Raw genomic sequence first — 25670 nt, 5'->3', positions numbered from 1 at the left:
ATTTCCTCCACTGACTGGCTTGATATCCTTTATTCTTTTGGTGTCTCAGACTCCTGATTATGAAAATAGACTGAATAATTCCTGCTCATCTATTCCACAAGGTTATTGTGAGGATAATGATATATTAAATACATTAGAATGTCTTATTAGTTATAAGGAATAAAATAAGTATAAATAAATTGATCATGTGTTATTTTATGAATGTGAAATCTCTCATTATCGTTATTCAAAAGTTGAACCCAAGGATAAAAGAGCATTAAGATTAACATTTGCGTTAGTCTTTGGTGAAGAGAGTCAATTAATTTGATGATATCTGAGGACCTGCCTCTCCAAGTAAAAACTCAACATAGAGTGCTATGAATTTCCATACAAATGACCTTTGTTTTTTTTAACTTCGCTAACCTTCCTTTTCTTCCTTATTGGTAAAATAGGTTAGTAATATCTTCTTCATGCAGTAGTTGTGAGTATTAAATTCAGTAATCTATGAATTTATGGTATCGATAAATTGTAGTAACTAGTAATGTTAGGAAAAAGAGAATAGGGAGCCGGGCGCGGTGGCTCACGCCTGTAATCCTAGCACTCTGGGAGGCTGAGGCGAGTGGATTGCTCAAGGTCAGGAGTTCGAAACCAGCCTGAGCAAGAGTGAGACTATAAATAGAAAGAAATTAATTGGCCAGCTAATATATATATAGAAAAAATTAGCCGGGCATGGTGGCACATGCCTGTAGTCCCAGCTACTCGGGATGCTGAGGCAAGAGGATCACTTGAGCCCAGGAGTTGGAGGTTGCTGTGAGCTAGGCTGATGCCATGGCACTCTAGCCCTGGCAACAGAGTGAGACTGTGTCTCCAAAAAAAGAGAATAGAGAATGGAGCCTTCCCCTTGGAAGCCTAGGCTTGAGTTGCAAAAGCCTGAACTAGCCTGATAGGAAATCAATAGTGAACAATAAAGTACTGAGCTGTAGTAAAGATACAATAGGAACTTAGAAAAGAGCAAAGCACAGTTGACTGCAGTATTTGAGGAAGGCTTCCTATCAAGTGCATTCATCAGTCTTAGAAATAGTAAATACATGGGATATTTTTACTGAGAACCTAATGTAGATAAATCACCAAGACCAGTGCCAAGATTTTTGAAGGACTTCAGAAGTAAAAATGGACTCGTGGATTCCACCACACTCATTCCAGCAAGTTCTTGGGAAAACCTAGTAAATGTGATTGATGCATTTTGCTCACATTATAGTAGAACTGGTGGGTCATGGTAACCTGAGTAATGGTAACTTCACTGAATTTTTAACCACTTCTGTACAACCCTCAACTATAGTCGACAGCTACAGATGAACGTGCATAGCCAAGCATTGACTATAGTCGATAGCCACAGATGAACTGAGCATCAACTTTAGCCGACAGCCATAATATGACTTTTCTAATTTTTCATTTATCAAAATAAAATTGTGAACATTTAAAAATAACGTAATGAAAACATATATGTATATGTTACCTATTCTGATTTACATTACAAGTAAAGCTGCCTGTAAAGTAAAACAAGCTTTCAGTGCTTTAAAGCTTTCCTCATCACACAAGAGCAAAACGCATTTGTCGTCAATGCACAGCACAAACTATCGTGTGGACTATGAGTGCTGGCTGTGGGCAAGGTTTCGCAGCCGGTCAGCGCCGTACCTAAGTGGTTAAAGCAGTATTTTGTTTTGGCAACTTCAGTTACTAATTCCCAAAACAAAAAAATAAAAGTCATTACAGAAACATTACTCACTAAGAAAAAGATAGCTTACTTTTTCTAAAGCAAAATCATTCTGAATTAAACTGCCCGTAGATGGGGCAAAACCATCAGACATAGTTAGGGATTCTTAAATGTGTTTTATACGGTTGTACAATAAAGTTTCGATCTTATTGAGCACAAAAGCCTAATTACAGTTTGTGTTAATTTACTTGATGTATGATTAGAGTTTAGTGTGTCAGCACAAATAATTAATCTGCACTGACTTGACTGTACATTTTTTTTTAAAAGTGTATTCTCTGAAAGTCAATAAAGGAAATATTTGATCATAAGCGTGATTCCCAATAAAAACCATTGAGTTGATTCAGTCACTATATGATTTTCATCAAGCTTTTTTGCCTTTACCAAAAAGCAAATAATTAATCTCACTACCTTTCAGACATTGCCTTGTTTGGTTCGAATGTGCAGTAAGGAGAGATTACTAGAGGAGAGAGTTGAAGGAGCTGAGACACTTGCCTATCTGATTGAACCAGATGTTGAGCTACAGAGAATCGCTAGCATAACTGATCACCTCATTGCCATGCTTGCTGATTATTTCAAGTATCCCAGCTCAGTGAGTGCCATCACTGATATTAAAAGGGTATGTTCTCTTTTCCTTTTTAGCAGGTCAAGACTGGGATTTCAAAAAAGTTTTTCTTACTGCTCACATCTTTGAACCAGCTGATAATTACAACTCAAAGCCCTTTTAAATAAAGGATCTTTTATCTATGCTAACGTAGATGATGTTGCTTTGTGAGTTTTTTTGAATCTGATTTGTTTAATGTTTATTGTCAGAAAGTTTTTACTAAGCAGATGAACAATAAAGAAGAAAATTGCATCCCTAACTCCCAACTAAACCCCCAAAAGAATGGGGTCTTTAAGCTGGGTATTGGCATATCCATATCATCTAATCTTATTCAAGGTCACAGATCAGTTCTGTTGCTGTTTTCTTATTCTTTAGGTCAAGGATAATCTTTTGTTACAGGTGACTAAGTTGCTTCATTTTACTTTACAGTCTTTGTTTTTTGTTACCTTTTTCCCATATTCTCTTTCCTTTTCTCAGTTTCATTCTGTGTTTTGGGCCTGCTAGCGATGGCTAAAACACCATTTAACCTCTGGTTTGGGACCATCAGGGACCAATTGTGCTACCTTTTTCTGAAAATATAAGTTTCTTAGAATTGATAGATATTTCTTTTGTCTTATTTCTTTTCAGCCTGTTTGCAATATCCATTTCTTTAAGCATGGTTTAAGAAAAAGTTTGCTTAAGAAGGTCATGGTAGAGAGAACATTGCCTCTTAATTAGCAGCCAGTACTGTTTCATGAATATAACTGTATTTTTCATGCCAGTGGTCCCAATGGTAACTGTTCTCTTGACCTCTCCCCCATGCTTCTGAGTTCCAAAAGACCTCATCTGGCAGGCAACCGTTCATTTGGCATTTGATGTCGAAAATAAAACAAACTATTAAGGGTAGGTCTTTTCTTTGTCTTTGGAAGGGCCTAAAGTAACCTTCATTGATATTTGCATTAGTAATGTACACTGCCCTCTGTGTATTGAAGATATGTGTCTGCTCTTCTTCAGTACTGTTGTTTTTACAGCAGAGGTGAAGGGTTTGCCTTGTTTGTTTTCCCTCTGGCCATTTGCTCACATTGACCAATGCAAAGCTACAATCTCACCTTTACAAAGATACATGAAGAAGCCCTAACTGTGGCCTCATGAACACCCTGAGTTGACCACCGCAGCAAGGCAAATAAAATGCTTTGGGCATGAGAGTAAGGAAACATGATTTTAAGAACTTCTAGGTTATACATGTGTAAATTATTTAACTGGTATATAGAAGATTATCCCTTCTGTTAGAATTTTTCCATTTCATTTCCATCAGAGGAAAATTTTAATAATTTTTTAAATGACCTCCTAATGCCAAACTTGAGTAATAGTTTGTTTTTAATTTTGATGATGGATTATCCAAAGGTTTCTGACCACAAAAGTATAGACACTAGACCCATAGAGAGAAACCTTCACATGTTAATAAATGTGTGATTTTCATGTTATATTAGTCCAAGTAAATATTGTAATATCTTACATTATGACTGGAATGTAAAGACTTTAAGAGTAGATACTTTAAAATTTATCAAAATGAGTATTGTATATTGGGACATTCCTTCCATAATCCATAAGTGCTTGCTTTGATCAAAACATTTTTGAGATGGTTCTTAAGAATTGTCTTCAGAGCCACCCTACATAAGTATTTTTTTTTATGTTTGTTTGTTGTGAATTTTTTTTCCCTAAATGGTATTACCCAGCTGGATTTCCCATCTTTACACACAACAGTCAGTAATAATTAACTTAAAATTCTCATAGTTGATGAAGCTGTACCACTTTCAAGGTTTTCTAGCTAATATGCCAGTTAGCTCTTTAGGAAGTTTCAAGAGGGTCTCAATGTTATGAACAATACCGATGCCATTGGATAAGAGTAAACCTTTCCAAGATGACTTCTTTGGAAAAAGTGGTACTCATTTGGATGATTAAGTTATAACTCTTACTTATAAAATTATTCATATTATTGATATGCTTTGTATAGTTACTGGTTCATAGTTGTTAAAAATATCCTAAGAATATACTTCTATTTTAATTCTATGGTAGTTTGTTGATAAATCAAATATATTGATAACTTAGCCAATTATGCATGTTTATTGCTTTATACAATAAATAATTTTAATAATTTTCTTTTAAAAAAACACATCCTGAACATAAGTCTCAGATAACTATAATAGACAGTAATGGTTACCATGGTATATTATTTATTAAGGGTTTCCACAAAGGGTTCCCTGTTTCTAAAAAGCTTTTTAAATGCTGAAATTAGGCCAACACTGCTATTAATGTTTGAGAAAACTAGGGGAAAACTTCCTAAAGACATTGTTGCAATAGCACTCAAGTTATCAGCTATTGTCTGGGACTGGAAAGGCCTAGGTGTGCCTTCTTTTGGAGGACAGCATTTTCAAGAGCTATTGCAAGCAAGCATCAGTGCCACTAAAGCTATTATCTAGAAACACTGAATGTTTAGGGGTCAGATTCACAATGGTTTTTCATAAATCACTGTCAAATGTTGCAGTATTCACTTTTAGGCTGAAATAGACTTTATACATTTCAAGTCATGATGACATAAACATAGCAGAGGTTCAGTTGTACATGAATAGAACCCAAAAATAACTAGAAAATGTAATGAATGACTGGGAAGTTCACTAGTATGTTATAGTTAATAATTTTTTCAGCTTTACTCAATTAATTTTATTGGAAATTTAATTTATGGACTGAATTAGAACTTATCTTTTTTTCCCTCACATAGCTTGATCATGACTTAAAACATGCTCATGAACTCCGCCAGGCTGCATTCAAGCTCTATGCCTCTCTTGGAGCAAATGATGAAGACATCCGGAAGAAGGTGAGTCTGGGAGAGGGGCGTCCCCCAGTCCTGACAGCCAGCAGGCAGGGAGTGACGTCAACCTGAAAGTCGTGGTGAAGAGCACTAACAGTGACTGTTTGAATATAATAAAGCAGAGTGACTAAAGGCATAATTGAAGAATGAATGGGACCTCGATTTGTAGGGTTGTTTGTTTTTAGAACTTAGAGTGGCATGGCCGTGCTGGAATGATAAATAACTGGCGTGCTTTTTTTGTGTCATTAATATGAATAATTATGTTGCACATTTTTGCATGTGTTCTGATAAAAATCAATTTTAGCACTGTGAAGCTTCAGACACCTTGAAAGACCTAACATTAGAATTGTAAATGTTATTTATGGAAATACCTTCCAATGCCATTAAGAAATTCAAATCTCTATTGTATATTGTTCTTTGATATGTGGCTTAGTTTTATGTTTTGATTTTTTCTTTTTTTTTTTTTGCTACTGTGCAAGTTTAATGTGAATAAAATCTTTGTGGAATGATGATTTTATGTTTAGTGAGTGGTCATCTGAATTTTCCAGCTCCCAACGAGTGTATCACTGGTATAGCACCCTTGCGTTACTAAAGCCTAGTTTAACACTGAACTCATGTTCTTTATGAGACTAGATCTAGGTGAGAAGTAAAAAAGTATAGTGGTAATCTCTGACCTGGCTCCTTCCACAATCAAAAGGCTGGAGCTTACTGCTCAAAAACATATATAATCTAATAAATTCTACACAGGCTTTTAGGAGCATCAGTGAGCAAAACCACGTGTTTGTTTTGAGGAACCATAGCAGAAAAAGTAAATTGGGCATTACCTACTGAACATGACAGTCTACTAAATCTCCCCATCTCTGTTGGTATTTTGAGGAGCACTATGATAGAAATCACAAAGTATTGGAGTTTACGATGATTCAGAGAAGTACTTCAGGCCTGTAGACAGAGAAATGTGAAATGCTCATGAACTCTGCCAAGTACATCCAACCTTGAATTTTTGAAATAAATTGAAAAGAAACCATCCTTGAAGAAATTGAAATAATTACAATAAGATTAGATGTGACAATAGCTTTAATTTAAAATCAGTGCAAAAAGCACAATTAATAAGCTGAATGTTTTCCATATACCTCAAGTTAGTTCAGTCAGTAAGATGTTTTGACTTGAAGTGTTTTTAGTACCATGCCTTTGAATATCATTTTGACACCTCTAAACTTTCATTTATAAACTATCACTTAAAGACAAACATACTACAAGTGGAAGGAAGTGCTACAATACTTCCCTATATCTAAACATGATTTATGGATGTTGATGCTGATAATGTTTGGTTAAGTTCAGGTACATGGTGTATAGCAAGGGAAGAGGCTTTTATGGCAGCTCGTGTAGATAAACATTTTTTAAAAATTGATATGAACTGTATAACTTAAATATATAATCGTTTGGGTGGTTATTAGGGCCCACTGGAAACAGAAGTATTTTACCCATTCTTACAACTCCAGAAGGCCATGTCATGGACTGAAAGGGAGATAGATAGATGTACCATAATGGGGGAAAATAGGATGTCCATTTGTACTTCTTTGTACTTTTTTGTTAATAAACTATTGTTCTGGAATTAATGACTTAATTTGTGATATCGTGGTCTAGAAATACTTGAAACAATCTAATCAGTAGTCTATTAAAACTTGTATTCATTATGTGTATAATTTCCTGGTGAGGTAACTCCTGATCGTTTCTGTAGAAAGATGATAAATAAAGAATAAGTTATTATTAATTAATAATTTTTTTGTGTGGTAAAGAAAAGATACTGTGACATTCTTGTGTAATGGGGATTATATAACATTTTTAGGAAGATATTTAAATTCTGGGAAATTAAGTGTTTAAATAATTTATAGTTCATAGTAACTACTGAAGAGAGAAATTGTAAAATGGAAAATATAAAACAATTTTGTGGTAAAATCTGCTTTGCCAAAGACTGGTCTTAGGAGTGGAAACTCCTTATTTTCAGTGTACAAAAAATGATAAATAACTCTTTTCTTTTCAATGCATTTATTTCTATTCCATTTTTTATTGAAATATTTGGATAGATTTTTATTTACTTTATGAAATATTTATTTCTTTTTTACGCTTACGCCTTATGAACTTTGATTGTATTCGTTTTTTGTGTACATTCTTAAAGTACAGTGTTTATTATTGTTTCATTTTTTTAATGCAATGTTTATGCTTGCCAAGGTGGAATTTTAGTTAAATGAGTTAATGAGTAGAGAATCTCTGAAAGATTTCAAGGACTGTAGGCCTATTCTCTTCCACTCTTACCTCCCCCATCTCCCAAAGAACAACACAAAGGTGTTTTGTTTGATTCAGGAGAAAAACATGAAGTGTTCAGTTGGTCTGCCATTTAAATCAAAAATGAGAGTATATTTTAATAAATATACTGTAAAAATAGTATGTGCCCCAGTGCCCTATCACAACCAGTTAAGTAAAGGAGGCAGAATGAAGATAAGAAAACAAGAGCAAAGAAGTATAGACAATGAGAGGTATACACAGCAGTTAAAGGAGAAGGACACTGGCCTTCCCTCTTCATAGAATTATGTCTATCTCAGCACTTCTAAAGACTTCTAAAGGCCTGCTGTGTTTCCATTTTTTGATGCTTGCTTTTTGGACCAGACAAAATAATGAAGACTCAATATGACTGTGTAGTTCAGAGATTTACTTCCCCTGCTTTGGAGCAGTGTTGGTGTATTCCTGTTAAAAGAAACCAACTGTGTAACAGTCTCTGGAATCTAATAAGCACTCAATAAATATTTGTTGAATATAGAAATGAAAATGCAGAAATCATACGCAGAGTGAAATTTCCTTTAATATGTCTGGATCTTTCTGTGTCCTTCTGTGTAGAGCAAAATTAGTATTCTGATTCCTAGCTTTGCATCCTTATTACTCTATGACATACTTGAATTCCTAATTTCCTGTGGTGTCCTGTCAGCTAGAGTGAAGAAAGGTGGTGCTGGTGGAAAGAGTTCTGCAGGTGAGAGTGAGAATCATTACCACTGGCTGTAACATGAAGAGGGAGAAGCCCAAGGAAAGATGGAGGATCACTGAGCTTAGCAACAGTTGTGGCCTGGCCTTGTTAACCTTCGGAGAATTCAAATTACCTGTGATAATTGACCCTGACTCTGAATGGATTTTTGTTAGAGTTAAGGGTATAGGCAGGAATTGAGAACTCTGTGGAAGAGGGGTCTAGAGCATATGAGCAATAACTGCACTGACAGCAATGCCAAGTAAAATTAGCTCTCACCTCTCCCAAGGGGAAAGTCCAGTTTCTTAGGGTTTTTTTTGTTTGTTTGTTTTGGTAGAAAGGGGGTCTCACTACGTTTCTCAGGCTGGTCTTGAACTTCTGGCCTCAAGCAATCCTCCTTCCTCGGCCTCACAAGTACTGGGATTACAGAGTGAGCCACAGTGCCTGGCTGGAAAGTCTGGTTTCTAAGGATAGCCTTTATTAATGCTTATTAGGAAGCAGAATTCCAGTTAATGGGACAGTAAAAAAGAAAGAAATTAGGGTGCCAAGAAAATAGATCAACAAACTATTTCAAGAACTGACCTACCCAGTCAATGGTTAAGTCATGCATAGGCAGCAGTGACAAACAATCCTGTAATTTGGAAGCTGATTCTTTTATAACAAAGAAACTTGATTAGTACCTATTGATTATCAGGTTGGAAATTGAAAAAGAATTCTCTCTCTTTTACTCTCTTCAAGGAACTTAGTAAAATTTGTCTAGAAATGTTAGTGTAAATTGAGGAAAATTAGAGGTAGTAAAGTATAAATTAAAATTCGAGGAAATATAAACTAACCAGGATGTTGGTTGTATTTTTGATAAAAACAAACATATTGCAAATGTTAAATGAAGTACTTATTGTAGCCTTTGCTTCTCTGGGGCAGCTGATTAATGGAACCTTTCAGAAAGCTTGTCTCTGAAATTTTAATACTCTTATATTTTAGCTGGAAATCCCATTTGAGGAACTAGAATGTAAGCTCCATTGAGGGCAGAGATTTTTTTGTGTTTTGTTCATTACTGTATTCCCAGCGCCTGCAACACTGTTTCTGTGTAGTTGACACTTAATAAATATTTGAAGAATGAATGAATGAATGAAAAAAATGAACAAATGAATGAATGAGCCATATTATAAAATTGCATTATTAAGCACTCATTGAATTATATGTGGTCTTCTGTGCATTAGGACCTTTCCTAATCTCACTAGCAATTCTGTATTTAAAGAGAGGAGATTTAAAATGGGGGGAATATACATCTGGCCATAAAGGCAAGGGGTTTCATTATTATACTTCCTCAGCATTGAGAAAATGCAGGAAATTCCCATTTTTTAAGAGGCAGGCAATCCTGAGCGTGTGTCTTTTACTCAACTTGGATCTAGATCAAAGAATGTCTTTTATAGTATGGTACCTTCTTCATTTCAAAATAATTTTGAGCATTTCTTACTTAGAAAGTATAGGGCTTTTTTTTTCTTTCTAAAAGTACGATGAAAAAAAATTATAGTATTCACAAGTGTGAGTTTGGACCAAGTTTTTTTTTTTTTTTTTTTTTTGAGACAGAGTCTCACTTTGTTGCCCAGGCTAGAGTGAGTGCCGTGGCATCAGCCTGGCTCACAGCAACCTCAAACTCCTGGGCTCAAGCGATCCTCCTGCCTCAGCCTCCCGAGTAGCTGGGACTACAGGCATGCGCCACCATGCCCGGCTAATTTTTTCTATATATATTAGTTGGCCAATTAATTTCTTTCTATTTATAGTAGAGACGGGGTCTCGCTCTTGCTCAGGTTGGTTTTGAACTCCTGAGCTCAAAGGATCCGCCCGCCTCAGCCTCCCAGAGAGCTAGGATTACAGGCGTGAGCCACCACGCCCGGCTTTGGACCAAGTTTTTTAGGGATAAAAATATGGTTTGATTTATAGAAATTAACCTCTCAGAATCAGCCTATTCTGTAAGGTGATGTACAACTATAATCTTCCCAATTAATGAATGTCTGATTTTTAAGGTCAGTAATTTAAATCAATTGTGCATGGATTGCTTGAACTACTTTATATAAACATTATTCACTGGGTTGGGGGAGGAAGGCAATTAGGAAAGGGAGGTAAAGAGCAATAAAACATAGCCTTAAAACTTAGTATTTATAATAAAACCTCAGTAAATCAGAGAAAAGTAAGGAATGAGCAGTAACAATTTGCTTAGGACTCAAAGAATTATTTGGAAGTAATTAAAATGGACATGTTTGTGGAGCTATCTTTGAATCAATTTGGAATTTAATAGCTTAATTTTGGGGGTCATTTTTAAGCTTTGTAAGTGCCTTTTATCTAACATTTTTTAATTCAAAACATGAAATCTTAAGGTTTTATTCCTTGAAAGTAAAATAATCATCCAATCACAATGACTTTACATGACCTATGTGAAGAAAGTGGCCAAGGGTAGGATATTTTTTCTTCTTAGACTAAACAGTTTTGTTGGTTGTTTTGTTTTGGGGTTTTTTTGTTTGGTTTGGTTTGGTTTGTTTGTTTGTTTGTTTGCTAACTAAGGCAGAAGAAAATAAGGAAAACAAAGAACAAGAATTGATAACTACAGTCATAAAGATGAGATACAAGGTATTTAAAATAGCACAGTGTCGGCCAGGTGCGGTGGTTCATGCCTGTAATCCTAGCACTCTGGGTGGCCGATGCAGGTGGATCGTTTGAGCTCAGGAGTTCGAGACCAGCCTGAGCAAGAGCGAGACCGCATCTCTACTAAAAAAAGTAGAAAAAAATTAGTTGGACAACTAAAAATATATATAAAAAATTAGCCAGGCATGGTGGTGCATGCCTATAGTCCCAGCTACTCAGAAGGTTGAGGCAGGAGGATCCCTTGAGCCCAGGAGCTGGAGATTGCTGTGAGCTAGGCTGACACCATGGCACTCTAGCCCAGGCAACAGAGTGAGAATCTATCTCTAAATAAATAAATAAATAAATAAATAACAGTGTCTGCCACATAATAGGTAATCATTGGAATCATTCATTAGAATATCTTCCATGATTTACTGGAAGATTAAAAATACATATTTTTAAGTGTATGAGGAGAAAAGGTGACCAATATTGAAGGTGTACATAAGAAAGGTTTGCAGTGAAGAAAGTGATTTTATGCTGTAAATTCCCAAACTGTTAGTTATTTAATCCAATAAAAGCATACTTATATTTTAGAAACATAGGTTCTTTTTATAGAGTATTTCTTAATAATGACAAGATGTCTTTTTGTCTTATAATTTTATTTTAATGTATTTAAAATACTGATTTTTAAAAACTTTTCATTGTCATAGCATGCCCTCCAAAGCACCAAATATAGTTTCAGTTGTTTTTCTATATTTCTATATTAATTAATGCTGTATATTAAATAGGATATGTAATACAAATAAATAATTGGTTAGAATCATAGATGATAGATGTCTTGAGAAAAGGAGGCCAAATTCTACTTAACTTTGATTACCTAAGTATTACTGTCCATGGTTATAGATGTCATTTCTTCAAATAGTCATCATTCATATGAAACCATATCCCAAATATATGTTCGCATTTTGAACAAATGTAAATTTTTAATGTATTTTCAATGCTATAAGATTTTAAATTATATTTGTAAATTTAAGTTACTTTTTCTTAATATCTTTCTACTATCTCAAAAGCTTGCTAAGCATTCACTTTGCTATTTTTGTCATTTGTTATAGCTTGATTTTATGACTAGTTGATCTTCTGGGTAACATTATAAATGTACCATAAATTTATATTTTTAAATATTTTGCCAAGTTTAATAATTCTAAATGGTCATTTAAAAGGCACAGCATCAAATTTCTGTATTTGTCTCTGCTATGAAATCAGGCAGATAACAAAGAATTATTTCTAAGCCTTAGCATGCATATTGAAACAAACACCTTGAATATTTTGAAGGGTTTTCCATGGTACCACATAAGTAGCACCCTCAGGACTTGGCTCTGCTATTGAATAGCAGCACATGTATTTGGAATTCATAATTCCTTGACTTAAATTGTGCTTAAATTGTTAGTTATCTTCTTAAAGCTAATCTACCAAAGAATTTTAAGTGAACCTTGCAATGTTGATTCATGATGGTAAGTATTTTTAAAGGGATAACTGTGACAGAACCAGGTTTTGCCACTTACCCACAGTATTGAGACCCTTGGCCTTCAGCATACTGAAAGAAGCAAACCTGGGAGTGATAATGCTATATACATAAGAGAGGTATTTGTAAAAGAAAGTAACAAATTTTTGTTTCAGAGTTTCATTAAATGGAGATATAAATTGAGTGTTATGCTATTTGTGGTATGTAGTTGCTTAAACCATTGAAGTGCAATTCTTTATTTTTAAAGTATGAAGTAAAGGTTGGTTGTTTTATTGTTTATAATCTAAATAAAAGATACACATGTGTTATGAACCAATAAGTGGGCTAAAATACGATCTGTATTAGATCTGTAAAGCTAAAATTGGTGACTTAGTTGGATTTCCAACCTGGAAATGTTTGGAGTAAATATTTCTAGAGTAAGTAGACATTGAAAAAATTGAGTTTTTGTTGAAGAATCAGGATTGCTGCTACACTCTTTCCTACCATTAAAATGCTAGCACAGAGGTCAGCAAACTACATCTTGTGGATACCTTTTACCTATGTAATAATTCTCTAGCCTGCAAGATAAGAATGGTTTTTGCATTTTTAAATGGTTGAGGGGAAAATCAAAAGAATAATATTCCCTGACACATGAAAAGGAAATTAAATTCTAATTTGTGTCCATAAAGTTTTATTGCAGTAAACCATGTTATTTTGTTTATGTGTTTGCCTTTGGCTGTTTTTCACTACCATGGCAAGTTGAGCAGTTGCAACAGAATCTTATGGCCTACAGGGTCTAAAATATTTACTGCCTGGCCCTTACAGAAAAAGTTTATCCACCCTGTGCTAATACTGCACAGCTAAATAGAAACTATCAAAAAGTTTGGTGAAAAACTACATTTTGCATATACCCCTTAGTACTAGACTGTAGAAAGAAATAGACCTCTCACCAGGAGAGAGAGAAGCCAGTTTTCTTTCTAAAGAAAGTTATTATCAGATGTTGATGGTATAACATTGTCACTGGCCATTTCCCTACATGCTGATACTCTTGTTTGAATGATTTTGACATGTGACAGCTCCTAGACAAATTGGATAAAAACTGTAGCTTTTGATTTTGATAGGAAATGTTACTGGAATCTGTGTGTTGGTTAGCAGAGTTGCCTGAATAAGATTTTCCACCAAGCTCAAGAGAAAAATAAAGATCTAGTTTACTTATTAAGTAAATATCTATTAAGCTTTTGCTACATCAAAAGCATTGCATTGGATGTTATGGGCACTTGCAAAAATCATATAATTGAAACAGATCAGGAGATAACCTGTTTGGGAAACTTAATTTAACATATAACTACTACCATTTGTTGAGCACTCACTATGTGCTGGACTCTTGTGCTAAGCATTAGCACATTATCTCCCTTCAAACTCATACCACCTTGTGAGATAGCTATTGCAGTTAGTAAATGAGCAGTTTGACCAAGGCCATGCAACTAGGAAGTGATAGAATCTACATCTTATCTCAGTTTCTCTGACTCTCCGAAGCCTGTTGCTTCTAATCATTGTATTACTTTAGTCATGTAAAGTTAAATACCATTATTAGAACCTAAATATGATATAGAATGACAAGAAATTCACCAACGAGTGTGTGATTAGTCCGAAATGGGTGAAAAGAAAATACTGTGAATTAACTTGGTATATGGCATAATCGTTTGTGCCAAGTGGTCGCAAAGCATGAAATTCAGAAAACGTGTCATTTCTCTTACATAGTTTTTGATATTAAGTGGGTAATGAGATACTTTAATCCATTTGTCCATTCATCATGTGATATTGATGATGTATCTCCTGTATGCCCAGGAATGAAGCAGAAGACTGGTGTGTAGTTTGTGAGTGCTTAAAATTTAAAATAGGGAGATAAGACACTAAATTGCTGTGTAGTAATTCCAGAGCCTCATGTGTAAAAAAGTTTTGCCCACATTGAAAGCCAGCCTGCCATGATTGATACACCGAGGTACAATTAAGATATGACTATAATTGAAATACCCTATTTTTTTTAAATAACCTATTTTGAATGAGTCTGGAAAAGTGCATCTCTTATAAAGAAGTTTATTTGAAAGGTTTCTCACCACCTTGTAAAATATTAAAATCAATTGTTTGAGAAATTTTGATCCACAGAATGAAGGTCTTCATATCTGTGTTCCTTCTGCATCAATTTGAAATGTTTTTCTGAAGGCACTAACTAGATGTGATCATGTTGTAAATTATTGTTCTAGAGAGGAAGTGTCCATAATTAATGGTGCCATAGAGTTACAATTTCAGCATTTTGTTCTATAGACAGCTTTCTTATAGATTATATTTAACCTTGAAGCTATTTTTTAAATCCTTCGATCTTTTAATAGCTGTCAGAGTATAACGTTTGTTACTAGAATGGAAGCTACATAAAAGTGCAGGTGTTATATCATTGGTGTTATATTTGTATAACATAGGCATACCATAGGTATTACACTTATATCTGTTGAGTAAATTGTGTAGGTCTAGACCTGAACATTTAGCCAGCTAACCTGTAAGGTAATAAAGACTGTGAGGTATGTGGCTACGTATATAGAGGAATAAGGGCTGAACAGGGCCATTGTGTGTTGCACAATTCCTGGGGAGTGTCCTTGGAGTGGCAATTAGGAAGAGATGGAGGGAAGTTTCTAATTCTGTTATTTGATTCATAATGTATATGTTTTATTTATGTCTTAAAACAAAAGAATGTAATTCGGTGACTGTTAATTCTATTCTGACATTAAGCTTAATGATTGAACTTTAAAAATTGAACTTTTTTTTTTAAATTTAACTCATATATATAGAAATTTTTTGATAGACGCATTGACCTATTTTTATCCAATATAAGTATTTCTGACATAGTATGCTTATACTTTTGTTTTTGGGAAAAGAAGTTGATCTAAGAGAAAGCTCCCAATTTCCTCCAAAGTATGGAAAAGTTTAGAACTTTCTTCTGATGTTTCTTCCAAACATTTTAACATAATGAATTTCTCAGCTATTAAGAAAATAAAAAGGTCCTGAGGTAGAAATTACAAAATATCACTTAAAGAGGCTTAAAAAGAAAAATGAAATATAGAAATATAGAAACTTAAGAGTGGGCCCACCATAAGAACACCACCTCTTTATTCTCCACTCCTTAAGTGATACTGCTCTCAGCTCCCAAAAGGAGGCACTGCAGATCATCTCTTTGATGATATGGGTTTTTTTTTTTTTTGTTTTTTTTAGTTTTTTTAGGTCTCTGGCTGAAAAAAGATATACTTCCCCCCCCCACCCTATGCCTCCCAAACATTGTTCTCTTGACCCAAGATCTTGGTTAGAGAAATTTGGTATGAATGTAGGAGTGGATAGCAATGAAAGAGTGATTAAAGAGAAGAAATACTTTGTAAAATGTTTACTAAGACTCCAGAATATGATATATTGATCAGTAATCTGTTCTAAGAGAAGCTGAGCAGCTTTTTGTCTTCTAGAAAAAGAGCCTTTGGTAAAAACTGCTTGATTTTAAAAATATTTGCTAGAGGAAAATGTCAAAATCTTACATTGGAGCAGTAGCGAAAATACTACAGAGAATAGATTGTGGTTGGGAAAGCCTACGGTTCTCATCCAGAACAGCTGGACAGGGCTTGTGGCCTGAGGACAGTAGAATGTTAGTTCCATTTGGTTACTATCTGCTGAAGCTAGGTCCTGCTTCTAGAATGGAGATCGGATCATAAGGGAATTGAATTTGAAATGTCAGTGCAATTCAATTTTGTGGTTTCTTTCCAGTTTCTTCTTGGCTTATCTGTTCTTCATTGGCTTGTATCTTCTCTGACACTTTGTTATATGCAGTCCCAACCAAAGCCAAGTTGTTGATCTGTCATTTTCTGCATTAGAGGTCCAGTTAAGTATGTCTTTTTCCTCCCTTGTTAGTTGAGTTTATTAATGATGCCTCTCTTGCCTAGTAGTAGTATAGTAATCTTTATTGTCAATATATAGTCTGTGGTTGCTATGGCAATGATAACCTTTTATAGTTATTCTCTTTCCTGTTTGCAAAGTCAGACCTCAATTTAGTTATTAAGACTAAGCAAAAATTTCATCTTTACAGCATAGTGAGTAGAAAGGACCTCACACTGGAAATAAAATCCAGAGGAGCCCCAGCTCTGCCTGGATTTGCCTAAAGAACCTAGAGCAGTGACTTAATTTTTCTGAACTTCAGAGACTTGAGATGAGACTATTTCTAAGACCTCTTTAGATTTTGACATTATTCAACTCAAAACTGAACAGGCACAAATGTGTTTAGCTCTATCAGACAGTTATACCTGCTGCCATTAATGCTGTGCAGAAGAATGCAATAAGAGAATTGGTTTCCCAACTGAACTCCCTCTTTTTTTTTTTTTTTTTTTTTTTTTGAGACAGAGTCTCGCTTTGTTGCCTAGGCTAGAGTGAGTGCCGTGGCGTCAGCCTAGCTCACAGCAACCTCAAACTCCTGGGCTCAAGTGATCCTTCTGTCTCAGCCTCCCAAGTAGCTGGGACTACAGGCATGCGCCACCATGCCCGGCTAATTTTTTCTATATATATTAGTTGGCCAATTAGTTTCTTTCTATTTATAGTAGAGACGGGGTCTCGCTCTTGCTCAGGCTGGTTTCGAACTCCCAACCTTGAGCAATCCGCCCGCCTCGGCCTCCCAGAGAGCTAGGATTACAGGCGTGAGCCACCGCGCCCGGCCTGAACTCCCTCTTAAGGAGCAAGCACTACAGCTGCCCTTACTTGATTCATGGAAGACCATATACAATTGGAAGTTTTTGTTTTGTTTGTTTGCTTTGTTTTAATAAAGGAGAAATGGTATAAGGATGTACTTGGGAATTATAAATATTAGGTGCTCAAACATTTCCATGATAGATATGGCATCTTGTCCTTTAGTTAAGTATTCTGTGGTCATCTTATCAAATCACATTGTTACTTCCTAGAATCTAGGAAAAGATTGGTTTTCCATTTTGGGGAATGGGTCTCTCTCCAGACCCTGATTGGTTCTACTCGGTCTATTGAGATAAACTGGTTATATTAATATATGCTTATTTCAATCTAGTGTCTACTTTGTTACCGCATCACCCTTCTCTTTCTTCCCCAGCCTCTACCCCATTTTCAAAACCAGTCTCTTGACTACACTGACATGAGACCTTGTGTTCATAGTGCTCATCTCATGAAAAAAACAGACAAGTTAAGTGAAGGGCTAGACCTTAAATAAGTGATCTTGTTAGGAAAGATCAAAGTGTGCCCTGGAACTCATCTGTATTTACACTTACAAGACTAAAGCATTACCTTCCACACCCAACAGGTCCAGTCTGTGTTATGTAATCCTTTTTACCTTACTAGACCTACCTTTCTTCCTGACCACCTTGTGCTGCACCCTGCTTGGCTGCTTAGTCCCTCCTGCTTTAACTAGACTTTCTGGACATGAAACCTTATCCGCTTAGATCTTATATGGCTGGCTGCCTCTTCTGACTTTCAAAGTTTGATTCCACGTTTTAACTGTTTCTGGCTAGTTATGTTTTGTTATTACTCATATTCCATTAGAAGTTTTTCTGGAACCTTTAACAAATGCCCATTTGGAATTAAGTTGTATTGGCCTGGCTTTTGTGCACATTAGCATACATGATTGATGTTAAGAGAATGCCCACTTTGCCATCCATTCACTTGTCCCCAAGCCCACCCAATTTAAATTATGGGAGAAGTTTGCTGATGCCACTGAGAACCTATCTGGTTTCAGATTCCACATATTTTGCTTGACCAGGTTTGAACACAGTTCAAAGTCCAAGCTGAAGTTTTACTAGTACCTAGAGAATGTTTCATCCTGGAACATGGTGGAAGAAGAATAGTTGGGTCTCTGGTTTTTTTGAAGATTATTTCTCTGACTCTTTTAGTTCTTCATATGCTCTGAAGAAAGGATGGTTTATTTCCTGACCACAATTAAGTTTTAGTGCTCTGGAGCTCATGGAAGACTGAGAAATTCCCTTGTAACAGAGACCCATCTTCAAATCGTTAGTATTCCCATGTATACCATAAACTACCACCTTAGGATTCTCTGAGTTCTGCATTTTCCCCACGATCTTCTAGTCTGACTGCCCCTCTCCCCCACAGGTCATAGGAGTCTTGTACCAATGACAGGGAGCTCAGATCTTGTTCTCATAGATCCTTATATACTCCTGCAAGAGCTGCAATGCCAGAAACAAAAAGCTTAACAAAAGCATGTAGTCATAAAGACTTAAGACTCCAGCAAGCAGATGCACTACACCTGGTTCATTGACCTAAAACTTGATCAGTTTAGGACGCAGCATTTTTTATGTGACTTAATTCTATAGTTAAATTTACAGCCCATGCCCCTAGAGGAGCAGAGAAAGAGATGGCCTCTTCTACTCTGAGGATTCAATCAACCACCAGTACCCCTTCTGGCCAGGCACAGTGTCTGTGTAACAGAAGGCACTGTTTCTTTTTCTTTTTTAGCAGATCCAACCAGCTATGCCACAGGGCATATTTGCTGAGCTATGGCTGAGGAATCTCCAACAAGAACCATGAGGCAGAACAACTTCCAGCTCCACTTGGCATTGCTCTTACATCCTGGAAGGACCTAAGATGCCTTTGCAGGGTGCCAGGATTTGGCACCCTCCAACATATCAAGGCTTTGGAGCACGGTACTGGGGTCATTAAAAGGCACCATGGAGATCATGTTTCATTACTCTTGGCTTTCCAACCCCATGTCTGAAAAGCTATCTGGTGCTCTGTTAAACCTTCATATGGGTCAAGGGCTGTGGCAGCAGCCACTACCAGCTTCTTCCCTGCTGACTTGAAAATTTTTTCTCAGGACTCAATTCCAAACCTTTCCCTGTCTTTAATCACATTTTTATTCTCATTTTGGTCAGTGTGTTCACTGTAATGTCCTTTTTATCCATGCACAGGTGCCTCAAGGCTGCAAGACTTTGGTTAGGTCATGTTGTTCATTTACACGGCCTCAGGATACCCTTTTGGATTGAAATCCTAGATTTACATTCTTTTATTTTTACCCTCTCACTCCCAGACTGATATCTTAATGGAGAAGGTAGACCAGAAATTCAAGTAATATGTTTCTAGAACCCTAGCAGGGTTACTGAAGTCGCTCCGTAACAAGTTCAGTCACAAATCCAGGTGTCCTACTATAGACATTCTAATAGACTCTGGTTTAAGAAGGGTCAACTTGTGTTTGAAGGGAAGATACCTCCAGATTGTCTTATTGTTTTATATCTTGAGATGGCCTTCTTGGGAAGGGTTTACCAGCCACCTTATAGCTATACTCCATCCATAAAGTATCAGGCACCACACACCTCTAGAAAATTTAAGGGAAAACACAAAGCCACACTCTGATATTAGTGACTAGGCACTAACATTTCTCAGCTATCCCCTAGCTTGAGCCTAGATGTCCTCTGAGGTCATTAATGACCATTTCCCAATTGATAGTTAAACTCCCATTCTTGAGAATGGGTGCCTTTCCTACCTTCCCCTTGTAGATGCTTGTTTCACTCTTTTGGCCCCTTGGCCCCTGTCATTTCTATGGTGCTCTTGCTGCCATAAAATCAAGCTTCATAGCCCTCCAAAAGCTAATGGTACTCGCTTATTCAACACTGTGAGTTTGGTGGGAACAAGTACTTTTTCTCCCTCACTATTGTATCTTCAAGTTTTAAAACCATGTGTGGTACTCAGTGGACTCTCAGATATTTATTTGCTAAACACATAAACCTGGGAATGCAAATAGGCGTTTTGCCCTTTTTGCCCTTCCTTGCCTTCTTCCTGATTTTGATACTAACTAGACATGCGGCATCTCCAGTCTCTTCTCACCTACTTTGCTCCCCACATTGCCTCTGAACAACATGATAGTTTTGTCCAGACAGACTAATATGATCTTTGTTATCTGTTGATTGCAAAGGATGGGAGGTAAAATAATCATTGCTATATCCCCTCATTTTACTGAAGGCCCAAGAGGTAAAGTGAGTTGCTCAAGATTATATAGCAACTGTACTCCATAATGTTCTGTACCCCTGCTTCACCAAGTAGGTTGACTACCCATTCATTTTATTTCTGATCACCACCTTATTCCCTCTCTCAAGGTTCTTAGATGTCAGCTTTACTAACTATGGGAAGGGGCCACAGTCTAGACTTCAGCCCATAATAAGCTTGTAGAATCTTCTGTCCCATCTCTTATATAGAATTAGGATTCTTCATGGTGATAAGTAATTTCAGGGGTTTGTGACCTGTGGCTATACTGAGATAATACTTTATTAAATGCCTACATGATTGGTACACTGATCCTGTCCTTTGGTAGATTTACATCTTTGGTTCAATGTGGCCAGGAAACATTATCCAGAATCCTTTTCCAAGGCTTACCCAAGACCAGGGCAAGCACCTGGAGCCAGCATTAATAGTATTTCTCTTTTTTTTTTTTTTTTTGAGACAGAGTCTCGCTCTGTTGCCCAGGCTAGAGTGCTGTGGCATCAGCCTAGCTCACAGCAACCTTAAAACTCCTGGGCTAAAGCAATCTTTCTGCCTCATCCTCCCGAGAAGCATGAGCTACCATGCCCAGCTAATTTTTTCTATATATTTTTAGTTGGACAATTAATTTGTTTCTATTTTTAGTAGAAACGGGGTCTCTTGCTTAGACTGGTTTTGAACTCCTGACCTTGAGCAATCCTCCCGCCTCAGCCTCCCAGAGTGCTAGGATTATAGGAGTGAGCCACCACACCCGGCCTATTTCTCAGTTCTTCTTGGAGAGTAAACATGTGTTCTGTCCATCCATACCCCTACCACCACCACCATCTGATAATGTATCTGGTCCTCTGATAATGTATCTATATCCAGTATAGGCAGCTGTTTGTCCCAAGTTATTACTCCTCATTCCTAAGTCAAAATAATTTTCCAAACTACCAGGAACTGTTAGGCATCACCTTCTAGCCCTCCAGTGTCTGAGACTTTTGCCCCAGGTTTTAGTGTCCTTCCCATGCTGAAGGGTCTTGATTTAGCCTTGTTTGTTTATCAAAACCAGTGACTAGTGCTTGACTGAAGCAGCCCATCAGCCAGCCAGTCTTTGTATAGCACAAAAGATTAGGTAACTTGGAAAACACATTACTGTTAGCCCCAAAGAAATAGTGATAAGGTCCCAACTAGTTTAACGGAGTAAGAATGATGATGGGATGAATATAAGGTATAGTATGAAGGAAATTACTTGTGTTTTTGTTGTTGAAGAAGAATTGGAGTCAGATTTGGTGCAGATTTAGTGTCTGGGTGGCTGGGAAAATGTTAACATCATTAGCAGAGACAGAAGAATACAGAGAACAAGGGAGTTTGACCAGGGCTTTGGTGAGGGATCAGGGGTGGAGGGATAAACATAGTATGGGACATAATCAGTTGGAAGTTCCAGTGAACTTTCTAATAAGATTATGTTTATTAGGCAGTCAGAAATACGGAGTTGGAGGTCAGGAAAGAACCCTAGGACAGAATTTTAGATTAGGAAATTACCATACCAAACTAGTTTTGAAGTCACAGCATTATTTATGTGTAGAGTAAGATATGGACAGAGCCTTCAATAGACACGTGCCCATTTAAGGATGGGAAGGGAAGAGAGGACTATAGTTTCAAGAGGTTAAAGTTTGGGCACTCATATCTTTTAAATGAGTGGGAGGTGGGGCAAGTTGAGGGAAGGATCCAATGGGGTGGAGCAGAGTAAACCTGCAAGAAAGGTATGGGGAGGTAGTTTGGGATGAAGGTAGAAGAGCTTTGGGCTTAAAGTATCCAACCTCAGCATAAGGAGAGTGAAGAAAATGGTGAAATTATGGAGACATCTCAGTAAGAAATGGGAAGTTGACAACTTAAATCCCAGAATGCAAGTAAGGTCCCTACAAAGATGAGAAGAGCTCAGAGGGGTGGAAAGTATGAGGGAGGTAGGAAGAATTTTAAGTAGGAGTTAGCCACCATGAAGAATATGAGCATCTCTTATAGGTGGACAAGGCTGGTGTACCAGCAGTGAGGGTCCCGTTGAGGAGGGGTGGCTTACACTGGAGAGAATAGTCAGCCAGATTTGGTGGTTTTTCTACTACAACATCAGCAGCTTGTAATCTGGAGCAGGAATAGTTAAGTGGTGGGAGGACAGTGAGAAAAGGGAATCTGTCTACTTAGTAGAGAGTCTAAGTAAGGACGTCCTTGTCAGGGGAAAAAGGTATAGGAGTGGTAAAAAGAGTAGGTAGACTGAGAAAGGGAGGAGTTTCGTGGACAGAGGTGATGATAAGGGCAGAAAGTAGGTGTGCATAAAAGTAAGGAGGATTAGGTCAATCAATATATGAATCTTCTTTGGCCACTTTGGAAACTATAAAACACTATATAAAAATTACCGTTCTTAACCCACAGCAAAAGTGTGGTTCCCTATTCTTAACAGTTGATATTCTTCTCTCTGGTCACTGTTAATTTCAACTATATCTTCTCTTTTCCTGTTTGGCTAGAACATCCTGAGATTTCTTACCTTACATGTTCTGAGGTCAGCCTTCCGAAACCTCGTTTTACTCTAGATCAGTGATCTTCAACCTTGGCTTCACCCTGGCCTCACCTGAGGAACTTCTTTAAAATGTACAGGTGCCTGGGCCCCACCCTGGAGAAACCTAATTGAATTAGTTTTCTGTGTGGCCTGGACATAAGGATTTTTTTTAAAAAGCTCCCCAGTTCATTCTTCTGTGACGCTGGCGTTAAGATGTATTGGTCCAGGTGTTCTCCTTGGTGAGAATAATGACTCCCATTAATGAGTTCCCCATACTGGGAACTTCCTGATGAGTACAAGACTACTGCTTTAACCAGAGCTGTATTGCAAGTATGGCTAAGCATGTGGACTCTGGAGTCTGATGCCTGGATTCTAGCTCTGTGTTTCCAGAAAGCTCTGTATTATCTAGAATACTGCCTACAAAAGAGTGAGATAACATACAATGCTTAGCACAATGCCTGGCACATAGAAGAACTCACCAAATATTAGTTGTTTTTCTTAACATTGTGTTATGATTCCATTACCATTTTATTCTAACATGAAAAGGCTATTTTTCCATAGGCCCATACAAGTCAAACTTAATTTCCTTTACACTGTTTATTTTGTATCTAGACATTACTTAATGAAAGGACATTACAGGCCATCTTATTTTTAAGTTACAACAATAAAGCTTCATGATCATAGTGCTTACATGTAGCAGGACTTGGTTCTATAGTGAAAAATGGCAAGGTTTTTCTAAATATTTAATTTAGTTTTAATTGCTTGGTAAGAAAGTAGCCACAGGGTGGCTCTGTCAGAAACCCACAGAATTCATTTGATGAGGGCTGAGTGTGAACTATGATTTCTTTAGAATTTCACTGTGGCAGGAACCTGTCCAATGAGTTTTCATTTATTTCTTTTACTTTTTCTCATGATTATTTATTCAATCCTTTGCAATACTTAATGCCATTTAATTTTTATTTTAAATGTCTTTAAAAATAAAGAAATATAACCTGCCCCTTATACGTGTCATTCAGCCTGGCAGGTTAGTGGCCTAGGCCTACCTTTCTGATGAGCTGTCCGCCCCTACTGCAGATGATTGTTCAAGAGGTAAAAACTCTTGCCAAAACAACATTAAACTTTTAATGGTCATTAACATACTTGCATTTACAAGCAGTGAAGTTTGTCACCTTCATGTTGTTATTTATGCAGCATTAACCTTTTTCTCCAGATCATTGAGACTGAAAATATGATGGACCGAATTGTGACTGGCTTGTCTGAGTCTAGTGTCAAGGTGCGGTTAGCTGCCGTCAGGTATGAGCTTTAAATGGTCTGAATAAAGTCCTTTGCCGTGTGTTTAACCTGTTTCCTTTCCGGTCCTTCACCGAGTAAGCACAGAATCCAAACATTACTCAAAAGTATGTTCAGGAGTATTCATACAGTGTGTAACATTATCTAACAGAGAGCCTGGCCTCCAAACCCCAAGAAGTGATCTGATGTAATTGACTTAACAATGTCTGTAGATATACTTGAAGGTACATTAGTAATTATGAAATGCCAAGCAGTTTGTTTGAAAAGTGAAAGTTTTGGCTTCTTTAGAAGCTAATTTTGATTATCCTTTGTAGATGTTTGCACAGTTTATCCAGATCTGTGCAGCAGCTTCGAACCAGTTTCCAGGATCACGCTGTATGGAAACCTTTAATGAAGGTAAGAAGAAAGGGTCAGCAAGTTATAGCCATACACACAGAGTTGAGGAAGTTGAGCTAGCTGACAGCCACTACCTGGGTTGAGGTAGTCTAAATTTTGTGTAGAGCATTTTGAACATTTATCTCCTCAAATCTGATGTTCTAAGCATCTAGAAATCCATAGACTATGTTTCTGAGGTTAGCATCTCATGTGTGAAGGGGAATTGCAGGCCTAATTTTCTTTTATTAACTAAGGCTTTTAGTACTCATCTGATCTCTCTCTGTGTTCAGTATTACACCTTAACCTTATATCTAGAGTTGTCTTTGGAATTTTAGTTATAAAAAGGAAAGAATCAGTCATTTACAAATATAACATTTTGTTGTTAGTCTTTTGGCAATCCCTGGATATTTTTTAGCATAACATTTTTGGTGTTAGGTCTTCTCTTCAGTGTCCCCCAATTCCCCAAAAAAAGTTCAGGGCAAATTAATCTGAATCAAGACTTAGAGTATGTATAAGGTTGCTACTAATGTTATCCCCCTGATATATTACAAAACCACAGGTCAACTTGGTCTTGGATCTATCTTTTCTTTTCCTTAAGGTATCATATACCCTGCAGTTAGTTAACAGAGTTTTTGTTCATTTAGGTTTTTGTTGTTTTGTTTTGTTTTTAAGTACCTATTATGTGCTAAGCAAAGCCTCCAGGCACAGTGAGCTACCTCAAAATTTTACTACAGAGCTCTTGCCCTCAACTAAAAGCTTCAAGTTAGAGTATGGGCATCAGTGTGGCAGAAATAGGACAGGCTTCAGACAGGAAGAATATAAAATGGGCTTTACAGGCAAAAGCAAAACAGGACAGGAAGATTTTTCAGGGAGAGAAATAGCATGAAAAGATACATTCATTATGTATTATGTGTGTAGGGAATAGCAAGGATACTTTTATGACCATATGAAAGGTGTGAGATACAGTGAGACTTACCAGTGGACAAGGAAGGACCAACAGTACCATAGGCCCTGGGAATTGACATGCTGAGTGGTTCATCTCATGGGGAAGTTCATTTCATGGCAGATTATGTGATTTGTGTGTTGAAATCCTGAAATAAGAC

General features: G+C 36.8%; 1 protein-coding gene across 4 annotated transcripts in view; it reads left to right on the top strand.

The window, feature by feature from the left end:
* ARMC8 (armadillo repeat containing 8) overlaps window positions 1–25670 on the top strand; it is a 106047-nt gene that overhangs the window by 50864 nt on the left and 29513 nt on the right. For 3 of the 4 annotated variants that reach the window (XM_076005207.1, XM_012787739.2, XM_012787741.2), the window contains 4 exons: window positions 2169–2369; window positions 5113–5208; window positions 24113–24195; window positions 24507–24588. In XM_076005207.1, the coding sequence (XP_075861322.1) occupies window positions 2169–2369; window positions 5113–5208; window positions 24113–24195; window positions 24507–24588 (462 nt within the window). The remainder of the gene's footprint in view (window positions 1–2168; window positions 2370–5112; window positions 5209–24112; window positions 24196–24506; window positions 24589–25670) is intronic. The other variant, XM_012787743.2, reaches the window with a different exon arrangement.

This window comes from Microcebus murinus, chromosome 1 (assembly GCF_040939455.1).
Source record: "Microcebus murinus isolate Inina chromosome 1, M.murinus_Inina_mat1.0, whole genome shotgun sequence".
Classification (NCBI taxonomy): Eukaryota; Metazoa; Chordata; class Mammalia; order Primates; family Cheirogaleidae; genus Microcebus; species Microcebus murinus.
This window is presented reverse-complemented; position numbering and strand designations above follow the sequence as displayed.